Below are 23,860 nucleotides of genomic sequence, written 5' to 3' on the forward strand. Positions count from 1 at the left end.
GATGAATAATTCATCAAAACCTTATACACAGAGCTGTTCTCCACATGCTGGAGTTTTGCGATAAATAATACGAGGTTGAAAAAAAATCTAAAGGTTAGTCTGATACCTATCATTGCCGGTGTGTTTTACAGCAATAAAAGATTGGGAGTCTGGGAGCAATACCATTTGTAAATAGTTTTGGTTGTGCTTGGCGATGAACGCTGTTGTCATTTCTTGCCGACCAAAACCAACTTGGAACATCACATTTTGAGTAAGTTTGATTGCTTGATTTATTTCCTAGTGAAGAAGTTAGATTAACTCGTTCCTGTCTTTTACTTTCTTCTCTCTTATTTATTCCTGTGGGCTCATCAGACAAATATTTTTCCGGCGATTGTGTATAGTGCAGGGCCTTAGCGAATACAGGTCAACTCGTACGCGAACCAACTCGTACGCGACCAACTCGTACACGGGTCAATTCGTACGCGAACCGACTCGTACGCGGACCGACTCGTACGCGGACCGACTCGTACGCGGACCAACTCGTACGCGGACCAACTCGTACGCGTGAGTTTAGACGATTGGTTTAGCTCACATGGACAGATGAAATTAGGTTCGGTACGGTAGGTCGGCATAATTTTACCTTTTCTGAAAGGTTGAGATTTTCAAATTAAATGTAGTTGATTTTTGAATCCGCCAGTGCTACTTACATTTGCGATTTTTTAGAGAAGAATTCTGCGTTTGTTTTTTTTTTTTACAAGTTCGCTTGATTGATTGGGAAGTTGTCTTCGCGATAACCAGTATGATTGGTTCCCGCCGCACCGCGCACTGTACAAAGAATGCATGATTGAATCGCTGTAACCTGTGTATGCCGCGGTACAATTGCTGGTTGGTTAGACAAGTAAAATGACAAGAAAACACCGATATTTGCGAGGTCTATTGTATAAAAAGGAGCTACTATAAAAAAAGGAATATAGCATCACGCATGCTTATACAGTTGTACGGACAGTGTCCGCCAGTTTTTTTGCTTGGGTCAGATAGTTTTTTAGCCCTAATTATTATATATCCAAAGAATATTTTGTAAAAAAAGAAAAAATGGGGAGTTGATTTTTATTTTTTGTTATAATCAGAATTTTATATAATTTCACCGGAAATGCGAGGTTTCTTGGGTCAAATGCGATTTTCTTGGGTCAGAAAATTAATTTTTTGCTTGGGTCCGATAATTTTTTAGTCCTAATTATTATGTATCCAAATTATATTTTGTAAATTAAAACGATGGGGAGGTGAATTTCATTGAATGGGGCGGAATGTGCAGGGTTCGTCCTCAACTTCTTTTGTTCACTAGCCAGCCGGGCTACTGGCCCACGGGCATTTCTACTAGCCCGCATTTTTTTCTTATCTCAGATACAAAATGGCGTATTTTCAAGCGCAATTCTGAGGGAATTTTGTTTGTGTTTTTGATTAACAGATCAGATAATTTAATCCTTTAAAACAGTTGATAATTAGACACAAATTAAAGGGGTTTCTTTTGATCTTCTAACCCGCCGGTTCTTTTAGGACACTGAACCGCGAGAACAGATCCATGGTAGTCCAGAGCGTTGCAATTGGGTCAGTTTGACAATGGTGACAATTAATTGACTGACAGGTACATTGATTAAAAAAACACGAAAAATGCAACTGGTACATCGTTGCATTAATATATGGAATTAAATTTGACGTGACAAGGCTACAGGTATGCACAAAATGATACAACACTCGTCTAACTACAAAAATCAGTTACTTTATTATCATCATTCACGGGTTCACTCCCAGTCACACACAACGGTCACACATTGAACTACGGACTACCCGTCACACTTTTCCCAAATTCTTCCCAACCATGCCAACCCAATCCTCGAAACCACTCCTAAAACGGCCCGAGTACGAGTTGGTTCGCGTACGAGTTGGCTCGCGTACGAGTTGGCTCGCGTACGAGTTGGCTCGCGTACGAGTTGGCACGCGTACGAGTTGGCTCGCGTACGAGTTGTCTCGCGTACGAGTTGACCAATCCGCGTACGAGTTGACTCGCGTACGAGTTGGTTCGCGTACGAGTTGACCATAAATGTGGCCTATTTACTGGACTGCCTCCGTAAACATAGGCCACACATCCACATGTACAAAAATCGTGTCGACTTTGCCAAATTTTGATTTTCACATTTAGGCTTAGTTTGTAGGGTTTTTTTTCTTTAGAAGCATACTCACCCTCTTTATCGGCTAATCAGAAAGTGCTGCCTTTTTCAGATGTATATTTTTCGTGAAATTTCCAGATTCATTTTTACACGTTTGCGTATCAAAATTTCAACATGAAATTTCACAAAAATTAGACATCTGAAAAAGGCAGCACTTTCTGACTAGCCTATAAAGAGGGTGAGTATGCTTCTAAAGCAAAAAAATCCTACAAACTAAGCCTAAATGTGAAAATCAAAATTTGGCATTTGTCGACACGATTTTTGTACATGTGGATGTGTGGCCTATGTTTACGGAGGCAGTCCAGTAAATAGGCCACATTTATGGGGCTAGGCCTTAGCTTGAGTAACTCCAGCTAGCTGACATGCTCCTAGCCCCACTAGTGTGGCCGTCGGTATGCTGCGCTGAACCTTTGGCCACACACCGTGGTACCGCGCGCTACTGAGGACGAAGTTTTTCGTAAAATTCAGGGCAGTTTCTTACATTTTCAGTTTCTTACTTTCTTATGGTTGTATTCTATGATGTCTCCTATCACTTCTGGGATGCTTAGCATGTGCTTAGATCTAATGATGTTCCATTTTCCGAGATATTCTTCAATCTTTCTGGAGTCCATATGCACTCGTGAAACGTCTGGTGGTGGCAGCCATTTTGAATGTGACAAGAGATGACCTCAAGCTGTGACGTCGCGTTTATGCAAATTGCTTGTCGAGCGCGCGAGGGCGCGAGTTGCAAATGCGACGGCTGTTTCCTGTGCTGTAGATCCTGAATAGAGATCGGTGCACGTGGCCCCCTGACGATAAATGCATGGTACAGGAAACAGCCGTCGCATTTGCAACTCGCGCCCTCGCGCGCTCGACAAGCAATTTGCATACACGCGACGTCACAGCTTGAGGTCATCTCTTGTCCCATTCAAAATGGCTGCCATCACCAGACGTTTCACGAGTGCATATGGACTCCAGAAAGATTGAAGAATATCTCGGAAAATGGAACATCATTAGACCTAAGCACATGCTAAGCATCCCAGAAGTGATAGGAGACATCATAGAATACAACCATAAGAAAGTAAGAAACTGAAAATGTAAGAAACTGCCCTGAATTTTATGAAAAACTTCGTCCTCAGTAGCGCGCGGTACCACGGTGTGTGGCCAAAGGTTCAGCGCAGCATACCGACGGCCACACTAGTGGGGCTAACATGCTCCATATTCATTCACATGTAACGCTGGAGGAAAACCTGTTCGTTTCCATGTGGTAGCAAGAGACCCTAAAAAAATGGCCTCTCCCAAAAATTGTTCATTTTCACCTCTAATATCCCACCCCAGACTCCAGAGTTCACCCACATACCTCATACATTCAGGTGTCCTAATAAAATAATAATCCGATTTTCCGAGAAATTTTTGAATCTTTCTGGAGCTCATATCATAATTCATATGCACATGAAAATCGTCTGTAATGATGGCAGCCATTTTGAATGTAAGAAGCGATGACCCCAAAGCTGTGACGTCGCGCTTATGCAAATCGATCTTGTCTCTCAGGCGTGTGATTTGCAATACGGCAACTGTTTCTTGTACAATCTCTCAACCAATGGCGCGCAGCAATACAGTATGGGCGAATCAAGAAACAGCCGTCGAATGGAAGACCCTTGGTCAAACTAGGACCTACAGACATTCATGTGAGCCACAGATGCTTGCAAGAAAATGGGACCTCATCTTGCCATTTATGTAGCTCTGCCAGTAAATCATGTCTAAAAGAGTTTCTGTTTTTCTTTTATCAGCAGAATCGATGGACTATGGAATGCCTGAAGAGTCAATGTTAAGCTCAAATGCATGTTTGATGTACTTCAGCAAGGGGTCGCAGCATGAGTGTTGAAGGAGTATAACATGCTTCTTCGTCATATTTAAGATATTGAGAGTTAGTCTGTAGAGCACAAGAAACACTGACAATAGCATAAGCCTGTCATCGACAGCATCCATTACACTCAGTGGACAGTGGCAGTGATTGACAGCTGTGCCGACCAATCACGATGGCCGAGGAGACCAGGAGGGGCGGGGCCGAGGCGGAGGGGGAGTCAGGGCCGGGCCAGACCTACATGCACTTTGTAATCATGGAGGATTTGATGGACAAGTTGAAGTTGATGGACTACGAGGAAGGCTTTCTGAAGGGTCTGGCCTTTAAGCCACTCTCAAGGTACGAAAAAGTCTTAGGCCAACCGATCCCGTTAGCTCGGTGGTCGAGTGGTAAGACATCTGCACTAGAAAGCAGGAGGTCGTGGGTTCGAGTCCCACCCGAGTGCTTTTTTCCAAGTTTCACTCGGGAGGTAACACACTGAGTGTACAGTGTTTAAACGTCGGTGAAGGGCAAAACCTAATTTGATTCGCTGATTAATTATGCAAGACAACCGCATCTTGAACTCTAGATTTTGACCAATCAGCGGGTGCTTTCTATATCGGGTCTTCCGTCATTCACCGTTGTTGCGTCATAGTTATGGATAAAAAAAAAAACCAGACACAGCAACAAAGGCTATGGTCACGCGCTCTGTATTATGTTACGCGGTAGCCCGACTGCGTCTGGCCGTACAGTACTATCGCAAGCTCTGTAGTACGGCCAGACGCTCAATGTTTCCCCACAGACTGAATTTTTTTCCTGCTGATGTAGCGATTTTGCTACAGATTTTGATCGAGATTATCTTCTCGTCCAGGACAGAAATTTCCAAAGTTAAGGTTCCTAGTCGTAGAAGAACTCATACCTTTTTGAAAAAACGTTCTTTGGTCCCAATGTTTTCATCTATCTGGCCAAAAGACGACTTTCAGTCATCATCTTCCACAAATATCGTCCTGAAAATGTCCTCCATGCGATTTCAAAATGGCGGCCGCGTTGTAATGTATGCATTATGCAGGCGTGCTTGGGCAAGATAATGCATATTAGTTTATGACATTTGTCGGGCGCGCGGCGCGGCTGGCCATACAAACACGAGGTCATGAACTAAATAATGCATATTCATAATCTTGCCCAAGCGCGCCTGCATAATGCATACATTACAGCGCGGCTGCCATTTTGAAATCGCATGGGGGAGCATTTTCGTGACGATATTTGTGGAAGATGATGACTGAAAGTCGTCTTTTGGCCAGATAGATGAAAATATTGAGACCAAAGTGATAAAGTCTTAAGCCTAACACTCCTCGATCTTCACAAAATCAACCAGGCGGTTGTGGGTGATTTTGGAGGATTGAAACTGAATGGCAAAAATGTGTCGGTTGATTTTGGAGAATACATTGTATGAAAGTCATAGGCTGTACCTTGCATTGTTTGAGTGAAAATTTTTTTTTTAATATTGTATTAATGTCTCATTAATCAAGCATGTATAACCATGTATTGAGTTTTCTGAGATTGATTTTGATATTTTGAAAAAAAGGATACTACAGGGTTCGAAATAAGCGGTAGCCCGCTAGCCAAATGCTAGTCAAAACAACGGCGGGCTAGTCAAACTAGTCCTTTACTAGCCCAGCTGGCAAGTGAAAAATTATTGGGATACGGCAAAGACAAACTTACAGAAAGAAATAAATCATTACATTCAGAAAGAAAACCCCATCAATTTGTGTCTAATTTTATCAACTGTTTTAAAGGGTTAAATTATTAGATCTGTTAATTCAAAAAACACTGTCAAAATTGCCTCAGAATTGAGCCTGAAAATACGCCATTTATTATTTGAGATAAGAAAAGAAATGCGGGCTAGTGAAAATGCCCGCGGGCTAGTTAAAAGTCCGTTTCAGTAGCCCGGCTGGCTAGTGAACAAAAAAAGTTAAGGTCGAACCCTGAATAATATAAAAAATTCTCTTTTTGTTCTATCCAGACATTATTTCGCCATACCTACAAATCCCGGTGAGCAGTTCTACATGTTTACTTCACTATCGGCATGGCTCATCAACCAGGCTGGGAAAAACTTTGATCAGCCGCAAGAGGTCAGTGTGAAAAAGACTGTACTTTTTTTTGTGTTATTGATGGGACTCGTAATTATGTTGAGTGTGATATTAGTTGCTAATAATTAGATGGAAATAGAACATCGCTTCTAATGTTGAGCTTACATGCATATCAGCCAGGGATGTAGTCAAGTTTATTTAACTGACATACGGATCCTTGTCATTTGATTGGTGGAACTCACATCACGTGACATTCGTTATTGCTGCCATTCACGCCGGGGCTCAAAAAGCCCCATTCGCCCATGGGGAATGGGAAATACTTTTCAACAGTTGAGATCACTCTTGTTCCATGACGTGGTATTTATGTGCAAATGCATGCTGATGTGCGCATTTAGCGTTGTGCGTAGCGCGTATTGTTCCAAACAGCCAGCGCTACAGAGTTGGGTTCAAACAATTTCGTGAAGGGGTGGTTTGGAAGAGAGAAATACATTTTCCACCAATTTTGTGTTGAAATAAAAGTGCAAATATACCTGTATCAAATGACAAGGATCTAGGCCTATATGTCAGTTATATAAAACAAATATTGAGTGGCTTTAAATTGTGAAATGGGAGGAATATTATCACTCTGTAAAATCTGGTCTTTTCCAGTTCACTCGGCTTCGCCTCGTGAAATGGAAAAGTCCAGATTTTACCTTGCGATAATATTCCTCCCATTTCACTCTGAGCCACTCAATATTTGCGTACCATCACAATTCCCTGCAAGTCCTTCGCAAGTCCCCCAGTCCCAGTTCAAATCACAAGCTATTCAAATGAGCTTTGACAAAGGCATTCCTTTGTTGTTGTTCATACACTGATACTTGTGACTGGACTTGTGATGGACTCGACTTCATCGCTGATATCAGCTTGTCATTTGCATTGGGGGCCCATATATTGAAGTCGATACATTGGTTCATTGATAGCGAAGTTTATTGGAGTGCTGTGGCCTCGAAGTTAAGGGCACTGGATTCGTGGTCTGTGGGTAAAGCTGCGGGTTGTGGGTTCGAGTCCAGCCGGGGTCATGGTGCATGTGCCCTTGGGCAAGGCACTTTGTCACTCATTGCTTCTCTCCACCCAGGAGTAAATGGGTAACTGTGAGGGCAGAGATGGTTATTGTGATTGAATAAGCTTGCTTGCGCCTAACAGGCAGCATCCAGCTGTATACTCCCCAGGGAGCTGAGATGGTATTTGGAGTGTTTAATTGGCCCAATGATCAGGGGTAATAATAATACTGTAAGCGCTGTGATTTAGTTTACTAATAAGAGCGTTCTTAAACATGTTAAATGCGGATTATTATTATTATTATTATTTCAATCAGCCTTAATCTTGCAGATGAAATGATAAGGTGGTGATCATATTAATGATATCATTCAAGATGAGTTATCCCACGAGTGCGAGCGGAACACATGATAATGTAGTGCGTTTGTGAGCCGAAGGCCGAGTGGCATAAGGAACCCAGATGCGCGCAATTGTCTGTGTACGCAAATGCAAGTGGGATAATGAATTCATCTTCAAGCAAACCTGACGCACAGTAAACATGGAATGTACACGCTGTACATGTAGTTCCTTTCCAGCACTTATCCTATTACATGGAATAGACCTTTATCATGCTGCCACCATTTCAGTCATGTTCCCTGTATCCAATAACAGTACTGAATGATAATTTTCTTGCGCAAAAAGGAACCAGACTATTTTTCCTTCCAGCCTCGCTTTGGTTACGTTGATTTGAATGGGAACAATCACGATGGCCGCAACATGATAATGGTCTATAGCGCACGTGCATCTTAGAATAGCGCGATACATGCAGCAGTATGGACTGTGGTATATGAGAAACTTTACAACAGATTGTTGCCATGGATCGACCAATCAGGATCAAGGGCCCAAAGTCTGCCCTCATCTACTCCTGGTCGGGGTAGAATCAATAAAAGTGACAAAGCTTTGCCAAACTGGTTTTATTTTTTTTTCCCCACCAGTATGACGATCCAAACGCCACCATCTCCAGCATCCTGGACGAGGTACGTCGCATCGGAGCCGCCGTAGATTTCCCTCCGGCTAAACTGAAGGCAGGCTGGGGAGAGCACTGCATCTATGTCATCGACAAACTGGCCGATGAGGCACTGCGGCAGACCAGCTTCAATTGGGGCAGGTGAGAGGCGAGGAATTGTTTGAAATGTTGACTCTACAGGGTGGATAAAAAAAACCGAAACCGATATGTTATTGCTAATTGGAACAGAAGTAGGAGACACGTGAATCAAAGGGAGATATCCTCTGTTAGGGTTGAATCTCCTCTTTAAAATGACACCCTGGTCATGTCATTACATTCACGGTTGACTGAGCAGTGACCAATTTTATGTAAGGGTCTATTTAGAGACTTGCGCCACTTTTCATGGTGAAATCACTTTTTTCCCCACCTGCCTTGATTGGTAACCATAGCCTTTCACTCTGTGACAATTGACACAACAAAAACCACAATTGAAAAGTGGCGCAAGCCTCAAAATAGACCCTTACATAAAATTGGTCGCTGCTCAGTCAACCGTGAATGTAATGACATGATCAGGGTGTCATTTAAAGAGGAGATTCAACCCTAACAGAGGATATCTCCCTTTGATTCACATGTGCCCTACTTCTGTTCCAATTAGCAATAATATCTCGGTTTCGGTTTTTTTGATCCAGCCTGTATATCAGACAAGTGAAACTTTGGGATTCCACTTGACAAAGGACTCCCCGCGGATTTCCACTAAGGTTGGGGTAAATATGAAATGGTGGCTTTAAAAAAAGTTGAGAGTTTGGGAAATTTTCTTTAAGGATGGGGATAGCTAATATGACTATTATCTTCCATGCGGCACCTAACTTTCTAGAAAAGTACGCCAGTTTCCGAGTGAAGGATTGGGGAACGTTTCTTCAATGGTTTGGGGAGCTAAATAAATGGCACATAGCTTTCAGGAAAGGTGAGCAAATTTTCAGCCGGGGGGGGGGGGGGGGGGGCAAGGGGTTCTCAATTTGTTAGTCAGCATGGGGGTGCTCCACCTTTCGGTATGCCTGGTTAGACTGCTGCCACTCAACGTGATTTATATTCAAAATGAAAAGAAATAATGATTTGGAGGTTTGAATGTATCATCAGGTTCCTTAACTCTTTCGCTACGGAATTTAATTTACCGATTTTTCCACGTTTGGACGTAATAAACCGCTGGAAATTTCGCTGTGTGTCGATGTGGACGCCGTCATCTTGAAATGTCTCTCTGTAAACAAACTGCTCACAATAACCTGCAGCAGACCCCAGCGAGACGGAGAGCCGCTGGCAGCGGCTCAAACCAGGGTCAGAGGTTATGCGATATAAATTATGTAGATAAGGCACACGTCATGGGGATACCCTGTTTATTCGCAGCCACGTCACCGAGCCGCTGCCAGCGGCTTGCCGTACGACATGTACAATTTGTGTGTGCCACTGTCATCGGCTCGCCGTAGCCAAAGAGTTAAATAACATCCAAAGTATACATGTGCTCCGTGCACAAGCACCCCCTCAACGGTAAGAAAGGGAGAGTTGGGGGAGACCACTGGGAGAGACATTTAAACGCATTGCCCAAGACGCACGACGCTCACGCTAAGGCCAAGTTCGGGCAAGGACCATTAATCGACTAGTGGTTGATTTGTGACGTACCTTACGCCTGCGCACTAATAGCAAAGAGCGAACGTCTCTATTCGAACGCTGGTCAAAATGTCATTGCAAAACATCTGGATCCTGGCTCCCTGCTGTACGTTATGAATGCGCGAGGCTATGGTTACCAGCGATGCAACCAGCCCCAGTAGGTTGGTTCCAAATAGTCGACTAGCGTAGTTAACCATCGTCGACTAGACAGAGTTCGGGCAAGCGTTAGTCGACCAATGGTTAACTATAGTCCTTGCGCGAACTTGCCCTAAGATGCTATGGCTTTATGCACACTCAGAATACAATAAGTCGTGCGTACTCTGCGCTATATGCGTGCGAACGTGCAAGCGGTGTGTCCCATCCATGGGACTTTCGAAAGTGGTCGTAGAGCGCCTTCAGTTTTTCGCACACAGAACCCATAGTACTCGTGAATGGATCGCAGTTGATTTAGGCTAATTAAGCACAAAAGTTTGCTGCATGAAATTGGGTGTAGAACAAGTGACGCAACTAAGACCAAAAAAAAAAAGTCTCCGGTTTCTGGTATGCGCGCGCGTCGCCGTAGCCATGCGCGTCGGCAAAATGAAAAAGGTTTTTTTTCAATGAAAGATGATGTCTCAAAACCGCCAAACTTACTGGTTTGACTGGAATCCTGCTGCTGCACAATTTTAATGTGTTTTAATATGGGGTTATGATCGAGAATAAGCTTTATGTGGCCTCTCTGGACTCCCATATACTTGCACTAAGTTGAGTCGGGCACCATTTGCAGTCATCAGCCGACATTTGAAGCAAAAAAAAACAGGTAAAAAATTTTAAAAAGCCGCGTTGCCGCACCATTTTTGGGCAAGCTCCATACCAGAAACCGGAGACTTTTTTTTTTTGGCCTTAGGCACACATCAGTCTTATATTCTCACACAGTGATGATGCAATCATTAGGCCCGAGAACTTTGCGTCTGCTTACGTCGATCTCTAATCCTTAAATTTTGTTTCTTTCCAGGCCTGTTTATCCTGAGGAGGAGATGGAAGAGGAATCGGCCATCGAGGACGATGTGGAAGTCACCTTGGATAAAGCAGAGGAAGAAATGGCGGTGAGGGCAATATAAAACTATTGCATGCGTGATTATATTATTTGCCCATTTCTTTGATTACATTTTCTCATAGTACCCATCAGTGTTTATCACTGAATAATTCCTCCGTTTCCACTAATCTTTCATTGTAAACGTGCATGTATTTTTTTCCATTGTATACCTCGTTATATTTCCCCCCATTTTATCCCCAACAGCCCATTGCATCAAGCATTTGTTGCGGGATTCTGAACAAATCCCCAGAATCTGTCTGTGAGAAGGTGTCATCACTGTTTACGTTGGGCCTATTTGCAGATAAATTTTTCCCGCAACAATAATTATAATTTAATAATGACGAACGTTTACAATATATGTAGCGCCAAGGTCTATCTGAGAGAAGCTTGCTTTGAGTCTCTCAAAGATACAATATAAAAGCAATCACAATTTAAAAAAAAAAGGAGAGAATTGTAATAATAATTCTAAAAGAAGTATGCAAGCAAGAGTAAGTGATCACAATTATTATTACCACAAAAGCCAATTAAACAGAGAAAATATGTATCTTTGTATTCTACAACAAGAATGTAAAAAAAAGTATTAAATGTCGAAAAACGGATAAAGACTGGACCAGCCACTAGCAGTAACCATTAAAATAAAAAAAAGTCAAATAAGTAATATTATAACCCACGCAAAAAACCTTAAACCCTCCCCCTCCCCCCCCCAAAAAAGATCACACACAAAAAAGAACTTATCCCAGATATATGAGGCGATGACTGCTAAGTCGTAGAACGCCGTGGTCCAGTGGTTACAGTGTTTGACTCTTGTACGAAGGTGCATGGATTCGAACCCTACCAGGAACATGGTGTGTGTGCCCTTGGGCAAGACACTTAACTACAATTGCCTCTCTCCACCCAGGAGTATAAATGGGTATCTGTGAGGGTCGAGGACCGATTGAGCGCTGATATCGGCTGCCGCGTGGTCCCATGGCCTGATGAACGGGGTAATAATTGTCAAGTGCTTTGAGATTGTTGATGCGATGGAAAGCGCTATAAAACTACAAATGTAGCATTAGGGAGACATGTTATCGTAATTTCTTTGACAATAGGGAGACACCGGTCATTAGGGAGACATTTTCATGTCTCCCTAATTCCACAGCCCCCCTAAAGGCACAATTTTGCTGTCACAATCGGGTTATATTTGTTGCTCGTGGTCTAATTAGTAAACATACCGAAATTCGCGGAAAAAGGACCAGGGAATATTGGGTTAGGGCACATTTAAGTTTGAAAAAATTTGCGCACAAGTCTATGGGAATGTCTCCCTATGGTCCCATTTTCGGTAATTATTATAAGCACAATTATTATTATTGTTATTGGAAGGTTGAACACTTCTATTTCCTATTTCCACACAATCATACCAATAGTTTCTCCTGGTGTTCTCTTATATTCTCCAATGTGACCCAGTTGTAAGGCCATTTCATATTTCATGTGAATGTGACGTGACGTGTCAGTTTGATTCCTTGTGACAGGACGTTGATGAAGACTTGGAAGAGGAGGAGAGTTTCCTAGATCTGGAAGGACTGAGAAATTTGAAAACGAAGGTAAATGATTTCTTGGGCTGTCTATTTCCGAATAATTTTGCATTTAATTACTCAAAACTGTGTTGGACCAAATATCCGGATTTTCGAAACAGCACGAAGAGTGTGCTGGTTAGAATTTGCGTGCGGCGATGGATATGGGGGACTGGAGTGCTTTGCAGTAAGTATTTCATAACTGTTAAAGGGCTTTAATCCGCTAAACGGATGTGAACAATGAACCACTGTCGACAAAAAAGTTACCGCCAACAAAAAAGTGGCACCTGACAATAAAGTGCCGCAACTTAAAGGGAATGTACAACATTTGCTTTTGCTGTAATTTTCAGCAATAAATGGATTTGGAGGATTAGTATGTTATAGAAAATATTGTTAAACTGACTTGTTTCACGTTTTGGGCTTGTAGACACTGGAAAAACCAAGAAAACCTATGGCCAAGTTCGCGCAAGGACTATAGTTGACCAATGGTTAACTAACGCTTGCCCGAACTCTGTCTAGTCGACGGTGGTTGACTACGCTAGTCGACTATTTGGAACCAGCCTACTAGGCCTGGTTGCTTCGCTGGTAACCAATAGCCGCGCGCATTCATAACGCTAGCAGAGAGCCAGGATCCAGATGTTATGCGATGACATTTTGACCAGTGTTTGACTACAGACGTTCGCACGTTGCTATCAGTGCGCAGGCGTAAGGTACGTCACAAATCAAACACTAGTCGAACTTGGCCTATGATGTTCTTGTAGTCTGGTTCCCTGACCCCACTTAAAATGAAACAGAGCAATTAATACACTTGCGGAATTGTAGGCTCAGAGAATCAGTCTAGCAGGCTTGTACCCCTTCACAGGTGTGTAATCAATTGCAAAGAAAAGTCAGAATAACTAAATATGAAAACTTAGGAACAGTTTTTGAAAAAAAGCCAGTTTTCTCCAACGCTGGTCGGCCGACCAGTGTTGGAAAAATACAGTTCTTCTTGAAAATGTCAGCACACCAGGAGCCACGATTTTAAAGGATGATTTGGACTGTCAGTCCCTAACGATTCAGTAAGATATTTCGTGATAATTTGATAATTTTGTTTTTTGATGTTTGCAAATGTTGTATCTTCCCTTTAACGATAAAATAACATCGCAGTCGTGTGTGTATGTGCATAGTTTGTGGGTCAGTTTGAATATTCAAACTGGCAGAAAGCGATTCGAATATTCGGTTGGTGATCCACACTCAAAAATTTTACTTAAAATCCAGGACACAACGGAGAGCACTCGCATGGAGGAGATCATGGAGTCCACCACCGACGCCAACGAGTGGAAGCTGGAAGTGGAGCGCGTGGTGCCGTCGCTGAAGGTCCACATTCGCACCGACAACAAAGATTGGAGGACGCACGTGGACCTGATGCACCAGCACCGGGACGGCATACAGTCCGCATTGACTGATACTAAGGCGAGCTGTCTGAAGCCTAGAAGGGCCTAGGGGGTGGGGGTGTGTGTAATCTCCCTCCCCCCTCTCCCCACTATAGGGTTCGAACGTCTTGCAAACGTTTTGACACCAATGTCATCAACAGTGAATGTCACGTTGGTCATATAGGATCATTTGCACATACAGTGGAACGTCGCTATACCGAACAACGCTATACCGAACATTCGGCTATACCGAACATCGTCCTTGGCCCCCGATTTTTGTGTACAAAACCAACCGAACAACATTGTTGTTGAAAACCGTCAACAGAAGAGCGACAAGTGGCTATTATTTCCCCAAGGCATAGAAGGGGAAAGCCACCCATCGATGTAGGTAGTAAGCTCAAAACTGTGTAATGACCTAATTCAATAGTCGGCAGTCCGCACGTGTTCGAAGTTGTCTTTCAGTAACTACCAGGGCATACAGGGTGAAGTTATGAAGGGCGCCATTTATTGAAAAGTGAGTACCGGAGCACCGATAGCTTAAAATCGCTATACCGAACGATCACTGCTACGAACATTTTCTGTGGATCCCGCGATGTTCGTTATAGCGGCGTTCCACTGTATCCCAAAATTGACCTACCAATTTATAATCAAAAATAAAAGATCGTACTGGTACGAATCTTAATCTTATACGCCTAGTGTGCGAAATATCAGTACGGTGTATGACGTCACAATTCGTGAATCAATGGATCTCTGATTTGATTTTTTTTGTAAATCTATTTTGTTCTCCTAGGGTTATCTTGACAAGCTTCACAAGGAGATCAGTCGCACCCTGGAGAAGATCACCAGCCGTGAGAAGTACATCAACAATCAACTAGAGCACATGCTGCAGGAATACCGAGGCATGCAGGACAACTCCGCTGAGGTCAGCTTCATTGATCTAGTTGAATTGTGCACTTTTAGTGGATAGGGGTAGTTCAGGGTGGATTCTTTTAATTATAAAGTTTAACATAAAAATTAATGGAACAGGTTTTCAACCTGCGTTCCCCAGAACAGCTTATCTTGATTGATCTAGTTGAATCGTGCATTTTTAGTGGATAGGTGTAGTTCAGGGTAGTTGATATTTTTAATTACAAACTTGAACAAAGAAATTGACTGTAACAGGTTTTCTACCTGCGTTCCCTGGAACACCCTACCTTGATTGATCTAGTTGAATTGGGCACTTTTAGTGGATAGGGCTAGTTCAGAGTAGTTGATTCTTTTAATTATAAAGTTGAACAAAGAAATTGACTGGAAAGGGTTTTGACCTGCGTGCCCCAGAACACCTACGAGCGCTTTACCAACTTAGCTTTCCAGCCCTATGTTCGGGGTCTCCCAATTGTGACCTGTTGTGTCAAAATCAGACTTTTCTGGGCATAAGGTCAAAAATGAGATTGGTGCATATTGTTAAAAAAAGTTCTGTTTCCTTTTAATAGGTGGTTTAAGTTTTGAAACCGGTCATTCCTGGGCAGAGTTATGCTATTTTGAAGTTCATTGTGTCGAAAAGTAGAAAACAGAGAAACTGGCCACGAACGTCACAAAACAGTAGTTTCTTTAACTGATATACCTTAGCAAATCATCAAAAATACTATATTTAGAGTTCAATTTAGGGTTTCAAACTTTTATTGTATATTTTAGACATGTGCAGGATTACAAATATGCAAGAATTAGAAATTCCAAAAAAAAAACAAACCCCACAGCGTTTTTTGGCCCTATCTCAACATCAATCTCTGCCCAGAAACGTCTGCTTTTGACAGAGCAGGTCACAATTTGTCAATGTCATTGTCAAGGGCACTAGTCAAAAGCCATCAACCTGTTGCATTATTGCTGATGTTGCTTGCATATGGGCTTTGAGTGTGACCCCTTGCTACTTGGCATAAAGGCCTTATGGCTTCTGAAAAAGTGCCCTTTGATCAAAGACATTTACAAAATGGGGAAACGCTCACATTGGGCTGGATAACTCAGTTGGTAGAGTGCCGATACAGTGTTCTGGAGGTCATAGGTCCAGTCAATTTCTTTGTTCATCGTTTCTTAATGACTTTAACTTTTAGTTGACTCTCATTCTCAACAAGTGCTGAAATGAAAGTTAAATACACATATCAACTGATTTTTTAGTTGACACTCCACTGGTGTTGAAGTTGAAGTTCAGTTTACGTGTCAATCAATTTTGTAGTTGCCTCTCAAACCAATATTATCATTAACTGTCAACTGATTTTAGTTTATTCAGTGGAATCTTGAACCATGTTTTGTGGTTGACTGTCGACCATTCTTGTGTTTTTTTTAACCAGATGAAGGAGCAGTATCGTCAGGCCAGTGGGGGTGTGACAGAGCGGACCCGCTCGCTGTCAACTGTTTTTATTTAGTGGAACCTTCAACCATGTTTTGTAGTTGACTGTCAACCATTCTTGTTTTTCCTTCAACAGATGAAGGAGCAGTATCGTCAGGCCAGCGGGGGCGTGACTGAGCGGACCCGCTCGCTGTCAACTGTTTTTATTTAGTGGAATCAGCAATGTTTTGTAGTTGACTGTCAACCATTCTTGTTTTTCCTTCACCAGATGAAGGAGCAGTATCGTCAGGCCAGTGGGGGCGTGACGGAGCGGACCCGCTGGCTGTCGACTGTTTTTATTTAGTGGAATCATCAACCATGTTTTGTAGTTGACTGTCAACCATTGTTGTTTTTCCTTCACCAGATGAAGGAGCAGTATCGTCAGGCCAGCGGAGGCGTGACGGAGCGGACCCGCTCGCTGGCGGAAATCACCGAGGATCTGGAGAAAGTCAAGCAGGAGATGGAGGAGAGAGGCTCCAGCATGACAGACGGATGTAAGTACAACACACCGTGGATTACATGTGAAAGTACCCCCCTCAACGGGGAAAATGAGATAGATTTTGAAGGGCGCTTTCAGTCTTAAATTGCTGTTTTTGATGCATTTATTTGGAACACAGGTGTGTATTGGGTTTGTGCGCATCACTGTTTATAAGGCAAAAAAAAAATAATGTTCTGCTGCCGATTACATGACAATCGAAAAATTGGGTAGGTAGGTAGGGATTTTTTTTTGGGGGGGGGCAATTTTTTTGTGTACAATCATATGGAGGCGTCTGTGTGTAGTCAAGAGTAAAAGGTAGAAATTGATGGTTTTGGATTCCCCCCCCAAAAAAAATCTCGGCCATCGAGTGACAAAAACATTTGAAACTCGGTACATGCATAGAGCAACTCATCATGAACATACCCAAGAAATTTCATGACTATAGGTCAAAGGGTGTGGAATTATGGCTAATTAATTATTCCTATGTATAAATGGTAATTCTGCTCTGTGTACCCGACGTATATGGGAAAATTCAGTTTTCACGGCGCGTAACACCAAAAAATTCCGATATTTATGTGATTGATATCAAAAGGTCCAATTTTTATGTTTTTGGTATCAAAAGATGCGCAAGGTTCGAGGCTAAAAAGTCATAACAGCTCAGGTCGCGGAAAACAAAAAAAATTCAAGGCTATCACGAAAAAAGTTGAGGTGGGGCGGATTCCACGTTGTTAATCAAAATCAACATTTCTGTGAATGAACCCTGAAACTGTAGGTATTAAAGATGTCATTCATGACAAAAAATTAAACTCGCATTTTGACAAAATGTTCACCCTCTCATGCACAGTGCAACTTAATACCCTTTTTTGTGGCGCCGATCACAATTGTTATGTTGAGCGACAACAAGTTACTGACCTGAACATCATGTTATGAAGATTGTGACCGGTTCCCAACAGTTTTTTGGTAGTTTTGCCGAGTCAAATTAACCGGTTCACAAATTGAACTTGGACAGCATCTGAAAAGTCAGACCTTTTTTATCATTAAAGATGTACCCAGTCTTCCAAATTCCCTGATGAAACACATGATACATTTATTTGGGTGCAATTATGAACGCATGCAAAAAATAAACAACAAAGTGAAAGACGCATTGTATATGTTGAATTATTTAATTTTAGTGTGTTTCTCAAATTAGGCTTTGCCCTTCACCGACGTATAGACACTGTATACTCAGTGTATTACCTCCCGAGTGAAAGTTGGAAAAAATCACTCGGGTGGGACTCGAACCCACGACCTCCTGCTTTCTAGTGCAGATGTCTTACCACTCGACCATCGAGCTAACGGGATCGGTTGGCTGGTTCGAATCTGATTTACATAGCTGTGGGTACCGCATTAACTATTTATTCAAATATTCCATCTTATGAATAGTGTGTTTCTATCGTGCTTTTTTTTTTTCAACAGCCCCGCTTGTTAAAATCAAGCAAGCGCTGCAGCGGCTGAAGACCGAGGTCACCCAAATGGATGTCAGAATAGGCGTGGTGGAGCACTCCTTGCTACAAGCCAGACTGAAGGATAAAAACAACCTGCAGAAAGACATGAACGAACCCGCCGGCCAGTTTGCATTTTGATCGGATTTTGATCTCCTTATTTTAGAGATGTTTATTACCTAAATCAAGAATTGTATTCAAAGCCTCACAAGTCAATTATTTTTCAATCACAAGTGTATTGCCGGTGTTTCACAAGTCAATCACAAGGCGATCGCTAGTCCATCACAAGTCAATTACATGTCAAGTACATGTCAATCACATTGTCAATCACATGTCAATCACATGTCAAGTACATGTCAATCACATGTCAATCACAATTTCACAATTCAATCAAGAGTCCGCCATAAGTCAATTGCAAGTTAATCACGAGTTAATTACTTATCAATCATAAGTTGGTCACAAGTCAAGCGCAAGTCAGTCAGAAATCAGTTGCTAGCCCATCACAGCTCAGTCACATGTCCATCACAAATAATGACAAGTCAATCACCATTTGATTATGATTCAATCACACATCAATCAGAAGTCAATCACAAGCCAATCACAAGTCAATGACTTTGAAAAGTCCATCTCAGGTCCATCACATATCCAAGAGAAGGCAATCGCTAGTTGATAATAAGTCAAACACAAGTCAATCACAAATCAATCTTTGTTTTGTTTATCACAAGTCAATAGCAAATCTACTGCAGGTCATTCACTCTAATAAAAATTAAGCCCTTTTCACACTATACAAATCTTGGGGCTGACGCAGGGTTGAAAACATGCATCGTTTCACACTTGAAGAATTTCAACCCTGCGTCAACCCTGAGATTAATTTCGCCCCGGGTTGAACTCAACCCTGCTCTAGACCAGGGTTGAGATTTTCAACCCGGGTTGAAATTCTTGCCAGGGTTCAAAACTGTAGTTACTGAGCATGATAAGCTTGATTTGCATGAAACAAGTGTAAAACGATGCAGGGTAGAACGCGGGGTTGAAAAATCAAACACTCAACCCGGGGCGGCACTGGGTTCACCAAGGGTTGAGTTCAACCCGGGTTGAAAGGCTCTAGTGTGAAAAGGGCTTAAAGTCATGTCACAACTTAGTCAAGAGAATTGTGACAAAGGCATCCCTTTATAACTGTTCCTCTTGTTGCTTATGACTGTATACTTGTAATTTGATTTGTAATGTACCAGACTGCAGCTCTGCCACCCCCCACTCCCAATATATTTTCTTCCTTTGGGGTTGCCTAGTGCCAATGCCCCTCCCTTTAATATAAAGCATTATCTCAGTGTATAAAGATTTTTTGTAAACAAGTTTAACTAAACTTTCACGATTCTGTTCACAACTTGTGATAACTTTATAAGTATTTCTTATCCACAACCAACTAAATGTCAATATGCATACTGCAGGTAAAGGGTGTAAATATGTGTATATTTCATGTACATGTATGTACATTTTTGAACAGCGCCCAAGAGTCAAAAGGCCTCCCCTCCCCCCCCCCCCTACAAGACACCACACCCCCTTTTAAAATTACTCAAGCTGGTGGTCCCCAAATACATAAAGTAGATCCTTTGCATCGTAGCTTTTTTTGAGGTGCATGCTTTTGTGTCACAGGGACGGGCATGGGTAGACCTATCCGCTCCGTTCACAAGTACCCCCTCACTGGCAAAGAAAGTACAGTTGGGGGTGACCGACCGACGCCATCTTGCCCGACTGCAATTTTGCCGCGACGTGCGGCCGTACCACTGCACTGCGCGTACATAGTACAAATTCCCTGGTGTACATGCTTCACACACAAGGACAGGTGCGCGTCAACCAGCTAAATGTCCAGCCCATGGGACGCGTTGTTGCTGGGTAAAAGGGCGCCCTCTTTCGTTGGTGCACCGAGTCCATTGTGCTGCTGTGCATTCATTGTTACAGAATTAAAGTAACAAAAATCACCTGCAAGGTGGCTGCGAAATTCCAACGGTCTATTTGGACCAGAAATCGTGGCTCCTGGTATGGAAGAGTTTACTTCCAAAACGCGATACTCACCATTTTGTTTCTTTTTAGAATCCTGCTTTATCCTGGCTGCCCAAAGTCTATTTCGAAGGCTGTTATTTATAGTTAAAGGGAAGATACAACATTTGCAAACATCACAAAACGAAATGATGAGATTGTCACAAAATACCTTACTGGATTGTTAGGGAATGACAGTCTAAAGCATCCTGCAAAATCGTGGTCTTGGTGTGCTGACATTTTCAAGAAAATTGTATTTTTCCAACGCTGGTTGGCCGACCAGCGTTGGAGAAAAATGGCTTTTTTTCAAAAACTGCATGCAAGCTCTTTGCTGCAAAAACTCTTTGCAATTGATAACACACCCGTGAAGGGGTGCAAGCCTGCTAGTAGACTGATTCTCAGACCTTACAATTCCCCAAAGTCTATAAATTCTCTGTTTCATCTTAAATGGTGTCAGGGAACCAGACTACAAAAACATGAATGGTTTCCTTGGTATTTCCAGCATCTACAAGCCCAAAAACGTGAAACAAGTCATATAACAATATTTGCTATAACGTCCTAATCCTCCAAATCCATTTATTTCTGAAAATTGAAGCAAAAGCAAATGTTGTACATGCCCTTTAACCACAATTGTATAAGATAACAATAAAGTGAATTATGAAGTTCTATAACCGTGCACATTTTACACACTTTTCAAATGTATGCACTTTCTTCAAATGGATGTACAGCTGGATTGCGTTTTGGAAATGTTAGGAATAACAAAAATAGTAAAACATTTTATTACAAGTTAGAACCAGGGTTTATAACCAAATCGATCCTGGCACGGTCCTATTGCTAAAACTTAACTTGAACTAGGGTTATGACTTGAGCTAAGAATGTATTCAAAAATGGAAATCGACATTATACAGAGCAGAATATGTCAAAATTCACAACATCACTATGTTTTTGGTACAATAACCGTATTGTAAAATCATTGTTTTAACCGAGTTGTACATGTAGGTATTTTCTACAATAGTGCGGTTTTAAGTTTTTCCTGTACATTGTGTGTTTACTATTAGAATTAATTTTTTTTTGTAAATAAATAAACTTACATGTGAAAAATCCAAAAAAAAAAGTGTTTCATAGACCATTTACTCGAACCCAGGGTTCTCCCCACGTACAAACGTGCGTATCGGCCCGATACGCTGGAATTGCGGCCCGATACGCCGACAAAAATGCCGATCACATTTTTCAGCCCCCGATACGCACAATATAATTATTATACAAGCCATTAAAATGCACAACATAATTGTTTCATACATCATTATTTCATCTTGACATGCAAAATCTTGACAAAAATCCCGCATTTCTGATGCATGCGTGATCAAAATGCACACGATGACGGGTCTTTCGCGTCAACCGCCAGCTATATATTAGCGCATACAGCACGGTACACTGGTTCCCTTCGCGTGCTAACAGTATCAATGCTATGATGAAGGACCGGAACCAGTGACTACTGCCTCGTGCGTGCATACATGATGATGATGTCGGCCGAAGTTGGATCGTAAAAACACCAAACAAACATCGATGGAGAAAGAGAATTTCTGCAAATTAATTCACAGAACGTGATCTTTATTTTCTGTGTATGTATGTTCCATTAAAATGACGAGATTGCAAAGCTCGAACTTGTGGCGAAACATCGTAGCGTGCTTCTTAGAAGCAGTAGGGCCGTACACAGTGCAGTAATGCACACTGATACTGCGCGATGTACGGCCGGCCAGACTGAATGTTGGCAGTGCCAGGGGCCGTGATCGATGTACGTTAAGCATAGTGGAATCAACCTCCTCAAATATATTTTTAATTAGGTGAGGCAAGTTTTAATCACTTCTGATGGTCAGTCTTGATAATTTTCGTGGTGCAAAGGAAAATAATCCAGGCACAAAACTACATGATTCCTTGTTCAATATGCTCCATTCAATCATGTGTTTTTATTCCTCCATGATTCAATCAGCAGCCCAAAAAAATGGCGAAATAATTTTTCCGACCTACCGACGCTATTTTGAAAGCCATGTAGTCGGAAGCAAAAGTGATTTTTTTCTTCACCTTAATTTCTTAATTTGAAACTTGCTTGTAAATATAATCCATACTTTCTAGATCAAGAAGGTTTAACACAGGTTTTGAAATGTTGATTTTTTTTTTTAAGTTAAAAACGTTGATATTTTTTTTCTCTAATTACAAAAAATATCACAAGATCTCCTCTAAATTTTAAGGAAAAATCTTCCTTAAAGACTCCCCAGATTTGCTCTAAAATGCACCAGAGAGCCTCTAAAGTTCAAAATTTTTCGGGGCCCTTAAGCGGGCCCCGAACCCCACGCCGTGGCTTCGCAGGTTGGTGAATCACAACAAAACTTCCCCCACAGGTTTGAAAAAATCCTGGGGAGAACCCTGGAACCCCACTCAATCTTCCAAATAAATCAGGTACTGTTTCAGGATTATGGAGGATTGGCATTGTTGAAGTGCCTATTGACTTTGGAGGATGCACTGCGGCGGTAGACGGTTTTGAAAGCTGGGGGGAGGGGGGAAGGGGGGGGGAACCACCACTGGTGCCAAAAAGGTCGAAACGTATGATATACATACATGGGCGTCGCGAGGGGGGGGGGGGGGCAAGGGGGGCACTTGCGCCCCCCCCCCCTGGAAAAGCAAAAAAAAAAAAAAAAAAAAAAAAAAAGAGGCGCGAAGACAAAGTGGTGTAAATTTAATGAGTTGGGGGGGGGGGGGGAATGTCCCTGCCCCCTCTAAAACTGATAAATCGAGAATGTGTTGAGAAATACAAGCATTTTTTGGCAAAAAATTATTTTGCCCCCCTCTAGAAAAAATCCTTGCGACGCCCATGTATACATATTCTTTCAAAGGTGGGGGAGGGGGCCATCGGCCACCGACCGCCACTCCCCCCCCCCTTTCCCTATCCACAGCCCCAACATTCCACCAACCTTGCAGATGTAATGTGCCATGGTGTTATTTGACGCAAGAGGGCGCCGTTACTCCCTTTTTCCTTCTATTCAAATTTCACGAAATGGCAGTAGATGGACAGAGAATGAGTTGCAAAAGTTTTGGCCAAGTTCGCGCAAGGATTATAGTTGACCAATGGTTAACTAACGTTTGCCCGAACTCTGTCTAGTCGACGGTGGTTGACTACGCTAGTCGACTATTTGGAACCAGCCCTACTGGGTTGGTTGCTTAGCTGGTAACCAATAGCCGCGCGCATTCATAACGCTAGCAGAGAGCCAGGATCCAGAAGTTTTGCGATGACTTTTGACCAGCGTTTGACTAGAGACGTTCACACGTTGCTATTAGTGCGCAGGCGTAAGGTACGTCACAAATCAACCACTAGTCGACTAATGGTCCTTGCCCGAACTTGGCCATAGATTTCAGAACCTCATTGACGCAAGGGGGCGCCCTAACCCTTTTTCTCTTTCAATTCGAATTTCACGAATTGGTAGAGAAAGTATGAGTAGCATAGAATAAAGGATTATTTGAGGGAAAAAAATGGCATTTTAGACAGAAGCTGACAATTGCCAGATAAGAGCATTAAAAAAACACATTATTTCTTAAACTTCGAAACTCGCAAAAACAAGGAACTGTGGGCCGTGCCAATCCGCAAATCATGTCACAGCTCCGATCCCATGTCATT

General features: G+C 42.3%; 1 protein-coding gene and 1 long non-coding RNA gene across 3 annotated transcripts; one reads left to right on the forward strand and one right to left on the reverse strand.

Annotated features, from left to right (window-relative positions):
- Positions 1-131: 131 nt before the first annotated feature.
- LOC119735472 (intraflagellar transport protein 57 homolog) lies at positions 132-18,861 on the forward strand. Of its 2 annotated transcripts, none has more exons than XM_038209174.1 (10): positions 132-250; positions 3,977-4,386; positions 6,050-6,158; positions 8,126-8,298; positions 10,793-10,883; positions 12,382-12,453; positions 13,681-13,875; positions 14,626-14,757; positions 16,562-16,691; positions 18,131-18,861. In XM_038209174.1, exons 2-10 carry the CDS (start codon positions 4,223-4,225, stop codon positions 18,295-18,297), a joined length of 1,233 nt encoding a protein of 410 aa, XP_038065102.1. In that variant the 5' UTR covers positions 132-250; positions 3,977-4,222; the 3' UTR covers positions 18,298-18,861. The 2 variants fall into 2 exon arrangements, with proteins under 2 accessions (XP_038065102.1, XP_038065101.1); XM_038209173.1 differs by having other exon boundaries at positions 147-250; positions 3,974-4,386.
- LOC119735473 lies at positions 721-1,303 on the reverse strand. Its single transcript, XR_005272180.1, has 2 exons — positions 839-1,303; positions 721-804 (listed from the first exon to the last, which is right to left on the reverse strand). It is a non-coding gene; the product is annotated as an uncharacterized LOC119735473 (long non-coding RNA).
- Positions 18,862-23,860: the final 4,999 nt, after the last annotated feature.

Source organism: Patiria miniata, unplaced genomic scaffold, assembly GCF_015706575.1.
Source record: "Patiria miniata isolate m_02_andy unplaced genomic scaffold, ASM1570657v1 HiC_scaffold_29, whole genome shotgun sequence".
Classification (NCBI taxonomy): Eukaryota; Metazoa; Echinodermata; class Asteroidea; order Valvatida; family Asterinidae; genus Patiria; species Patiria miniata.